The 5,142-nt window shown below is 41.8% G+C and overlaps 1 protein-coding gene across 1 annotated transcript; it reads right to left on the bottom strand.

Moving 5' to 3' along the window:
• Window positions 1–3,076: 3,076 nt before the first annotated feature.
• LOC148699402 (uncharacterized) lies at window positions 3,077–3,619 on the bottom strand. Its single transcript, XM_088699320.1, has one exon. It carries the CDS (start codon window positions 3,617–3,619, stop codon window positions 3,077–3,079), a length of 543 nt encoding a protein of 180 aa, XP_088555446.1.
• Window positions 3,620–5,142: the final 1,523 nt, after the last annotated feature.

Below are 5,142 nucleotides of genomic sequence, written 5' to 3' on the forward strand. Positions count from 1 at the left end.
GGCACCATAAATTGATTTTGCTTCACACTATCTTGATCAAGAGTGTGTGAAGCTTTTGAGAATTGTAGTTGCTCTCCATTGATGAAGCTTTGTTTGATGTTGAAACTTTGTAGATGAAGCTTTGTTGGGCACCATAAATTGATTTTGCTTCACACTATCTTGATCAAGAGTGTGTGAAGCTTTTGAGAATTGTAGTTGCCCTTCACTTGTTGAAGCTTTTGTTGGCACCATAAATTGATTTTGCTTCACACTATCTTGATCAAGAGTGTGTGAAGCTTTTTGACAATTGTTGTTGCCCTTTACTTGTTGAAGCTTTTGTTGGCACCATAAATTGATTTTGCTTCACACTATCTTGATCAAGAGACTATCTTGATCAAGAGTGTGTGAAGCTTTTTGAGAATTGTTGTTGCCCTTCACTTGTTGAAGCTTTTGTTGGCACCATAAATTGATTTTGCTTCATACTATCTTGATCAAGAGTGTGTGAGGCTTTTGACATTTGTTGAAGTTGTTGAATTTCCCAATTTCTTTTCTCTCTTTTTTTTTTTTTTTGTTGGGGAAAAGTAGAAATTTGAAAATGTGAGAGAGACAACATATACCAATTTTGCTTCCACACTGTTGAGCAAGAGATTGTGATGCAAGCCACACCTTGTAGTAGTCGAAGGTTTGGATGAACCATATAAATTGAATTTGCTTCGAACAGTCTTGATCAAGAGTGTATGAAGCTTTCTACGAGTTGTAGTGTTTGCATTGTTACAGAGGAGAAATGTTTGAAGCAGATGTAAGAGGGCTGAAGAGCTTGATCTTCGTATACCATGCATTAAAGCCGTTGTTGGCTTGCAATAAGACTTTGTTGGTGACTATAACTCTTGTTAGGCATAAGTGCTCCCCTAGTTGAGCTGTAAAGTTTGAGGGTTTTTTATTATTTGTGAATACTAGGAGTTCACATGTACAAGTTGTACCACTCGTCTTCTGGTTGGTGTAATGAATGGTGAGTTGCTTTCATCACTTGGTTAGTGGTACGAATGTGAGTTCTTTTATCACCTTTCATCACATTTCATCACTTGGTTGGTGGCACGAAGATGAGTTCCTTCTTCACTTGGTTGGTGGCATGAGTGGCAAGTTGCCAAATGATATTAGAGTACAGGTTGTACATTTTATCACCTGATTGGTGGCATGAAGGAGAGTACAGGTTGTACATTTCATCACCTGGTTAGTGGCATAAAGATGAGTTCTTTCTTCACATTTCATCACTTGGTTGGTGAGAATAAGGGCCAGGTGTCAAGGCACATTGTAGCAAGTGTCGAATGACACAAAGTGTGTTGAACCCTTTCGAAGCATAGTTGGCTTATGTATGGATGTGTTGGAATGTATGATGTTTATGTATGAATGTGTTGGAATGTATGATGTTTATGTTGATTGACATGAGTGATGCTTATGAATGTTTTGCTATGCATGAAGGGATCCTTTGTTTGGATATAAGTCATGTTGACATATACTTATACTTTATTTCATGTTGTAAGCATTCGTGTTGAAGCTTCAAACCTGAGCGTTTCAGTGATAGGGATGTAAGGGAGTTAGGACCAAGTTGTCTAAATCACCTGTTTATTGAATTGATGCCAAATGGCCTTCATTACATAGTATGCCGAATGGCCGTAGCTCAACACTTGTACAGTTTGAGTCTACTTGTAATAGTACTTCAAGTGATCAGCATTCTATGGATGGCCAAGGGTCTTGCCATCAGAGCTCTTTAGCTTGTAAGTCATAGGAGCATATTCATGCGACTTAATTAGCTTGTTCTCGTGCATTTATGTTGTGTTTCCTTAGTTATTTTAGTGTTTAAAGTCACTTTTGTGTATTTTCAGATTATAAGGCCAAAGTGTGCAAGAAGATGCAAATTGGAGTCTTTTGGAGCAAAAAAGGAATGAATGAGTTGAAGACTTGAAGAAACGATGAATTCCTATTCAAACGAGGAATCCTACTCCAACAAGGATTCCTACTTGAAATAGGAAAGTTAACCCTAGGTTTCCCGTTTTGGTAATCTTTCCTAATCTTAAACGTCCGTATTTTCTAGCCACTTTGAAGGCCTTGTAAGCACTTTATGACACAAAACAAAGGCCCTAGCCCACTTTAAAGCCCTTGCCGTGCCTTTCCCCTTCTTTCCTTCCCTTGCCGTGCAGGGGGGGTATTTAGGTCCAAAGTTATGCACTTAAACCCTATTTCCCTTCCTAAACTAAACCCTAGCCGCACCTTGCAGCCATGTCCCTTTTAATTTCTGATTTTATTTCCTTTTTCTAAAAGCCTTTGATTTTATTTTAGTTAATAAAAATTAGCTAGGGTTTTATTTTCTGAAATCATACATATTTCAAACCCTAACCGCACCCTATTCTCTTGATTCACAATTTTCATTCATTCATCATCCCATCTCAGCCGCACCCTTTAATTCACCCTAGAACCTGATTCATTCATGGATTTTTTTCATTCAGCCACCACAAAACCTAATTCCCTCTTTAAGCCGTAGCCTCCCATTAATCATTCACCCTAATAAACCAAAAATCCATCTTAGCCGCACATATATTATTTTCACCCTAGAGCCTTTTTCTCTCATTCACTCTTCATCATTCACCCTAAGCCGCAGCCACCATCCCATTATTCTTCTCTGCCGCAGCCTATTCCCTCCATTCCATCCACTTCCCAACCTTGCCGCAGCCACTCCCTCCATTCCAGCCACCATCCACACCTCTATACATCATCCAACCACCTTGCCGCACCACCACATCCCCATAAACCCATCCCTAAACCAGAAAAACATCCAAATCATCCATAAACCTTCTCTGCCGCAGCAAGAAGAAAGGAGAAAGAGGACTTTAAAACGTGCAGAAATTCAAGTGGATTCCTTAGGCGTTTTAGGTGTAATCAATCTTTTGTTCTTTATGTTTAATTTCAATTTTGTTTCTCTTTCTGTGAACATGAGAGGCTAAATCCCTAGTTAGCTAGGGGGTGATTCGAAACCATGTTTATGCTTGCAATATGAGTAAGAACCAGGGCGACTGATGCCAATAACTTCAAACGGTCCATCCTAATTTGGGCTAAGCGTGCCTTCAATTGAGACTCTGTCGCAGAGTAATCTTTTCTTCAATACCCAGTCCCCCACTTTGAAAGAGCGAGGTTTGACTTTTGAGTCATAGTAGTTGGAGATGCGCTGTTTGTAGGCGACATTCCTCAAGTGAGCCTGGTTTCTGTGTTCCTCAACTAGATCCAAGTTGAGGGTGAGTTTTTTGTCATTTTCACTTTGCATGTAGTTCTGGACTCGAAACGTTGCTTGCTTAAGCTCAACTGGGACAATAGCCTCTGTACCAAAGGCAAGTGAGAATGGAGTTTCTCCTGTTGAAGTCCGATATGAAGTGCGGTATGACCAAAGAACTTGGGGTACAAATTCTGGCCAACAACCTTTAGCCTTGTCCAAGCTGGTTTTCAAAGTGCGCTTGATTATTTTGTTGATTGCTTCAACTTGTCCGTTAGACTGGGGATGAGCTGGGGAGGCAAAACATAAGTTGATGTTGAACTTAGAACAGAACATCCTGAACTTCTTGTTGTCGAACTGTCGCCCATTGTCCGTCATTATCGCATTAGGAATGCCAAATCTGCAAAGGATGTTCTTCCATACGAAGTCTTCTATTTTTGCCTCAGTAATGGTTGCCAAGGTTCTACTTCGGCCCACTTTGTGAAGTAGTCAACTACAACGATTGCATAGCGGACCTTGCCCTTTCCTTCCCATTGGGCGAAGGCTAAAGGCTGATCATAGGAGTAAGAGGCTCGGGAGGGGAGTGATGAATAGTTGCATAGCGTTGACACTTATCACATGAACGGGATATTCTGATGGCATCTTGGTGGAGTGTTGGCCAGTAATATCCTTGGTGAAAAGCCTTGTGTGCTAGGGATCGAGATCCAGCATGATCTCCGCAGACTCCTTCATGTATTTCTCGAAGGACAATTTCCGCTTCCGCAGGTGTGAGGCACCGTAAGTATGGTAGGTTGAAACCCCGCTTGTAGAGTTGGTCATTAATGATCAGATAGCGCGTAGACTTGTATCGAATCTATTTAGCTTGGACTTTATCATTTGGGAGAGTGCCATGAACAAGGAATTTATAAATTGGGGTGATCTAGCTATCCCTGTTACAAGTTGCACACTTCTGTGACCATGGTGCTTGATGTTGCCAACAATTCGACATGAATTTTTCTCCCAATCTTGTCTTCCACTGCTGAGGCGAGGTGAGCCAAAGCGTCTGCATGAATGTTTGCCACTCGAGGGACTTGGGTGATTTGGTAATGGAAGTGCTTAAGCAAAAGCTGCGTTTGCGCAAGATACGTTGCCATAGAGTTATCCTTAGCATCAAAGTTGTTCGTGACCTGGTTAACCACCAATTGGGAGTCACTGAAGATATTAATTTGTTGAACTCCAAGGTGTTTGGCCAAACGTAAGCCTGCTAAAAGGGCCTCATACTCGGCTTCATTGTTTGACGCCTTGAATTTGAAGCGGAGAGCATACTCCATTGCCACTTTGTCGGGGGTAGTCAGGACTAGTCCTGGTCCACAACCCTGTTGGTTTGATGAGCCATCAACATATAGAGTCCATACTAGGAGTGTTGGTTCTACCTTCCAGGTTTCCAGGGGTGATGAAGCCGCTGCCTCAAGTGTAGGAGAAATGTCAACGGGATAAGTGAATTCCGCAATGAAATCTGCAACTGCTTGGCCCTTTTCATCTAGCTTTGGGTGGTAGGAGATGTCAAACTCTCCCAGTGCTATGGCCCATTTGATCATTCGCCCCGAAGTGTTAGGACTCTAAAGTATTTGTCGGAGGGGGTGATTGGTAAGCACGATGATGGAGTATGCTTGGAAGTAGGGGCGAAGTTTCCGAGCAGACATGACTAATGCTAGAACTAATTTCTCAATGTTGGAGTATCGTGTCTCCGCATCTTGTAGAGCCTTGCTAGCATAGTAGACAGGTCGTTCGATACTACCATCCATACGAATGAGGACGGAACTGACTGCTGAAGCTGAGATAGATAGATAGACAATTAGGGTGTCACCAACTTCAGGTTTGGAAAGCAGAGGGGCTTTACTTATGTACTCCTTGAGGTTCTT

Source organism: Pyrus communis, chromosome 1 (assembly GCF_041283825.1).
Source record: "Pyrus communis isolate YQ-2024b chromosome 1, ASM4128382v1, whole genome shotgun sequence".
NCBI lineage: Eukaryota > Viridiplantae > Streptophyta > Magnoliopsida > Rosales > Rosaceae > Pyrus > Pyrus communis.

Coding starts and splice junctions, on each gene's coding strand:
- LOC148699402 (XM_088699320.1), bottom strand. CDS start 3,619: ATGACGGACAATGGGCGACAGTTCGACAACAAGAAGTTCAGGATGTTC.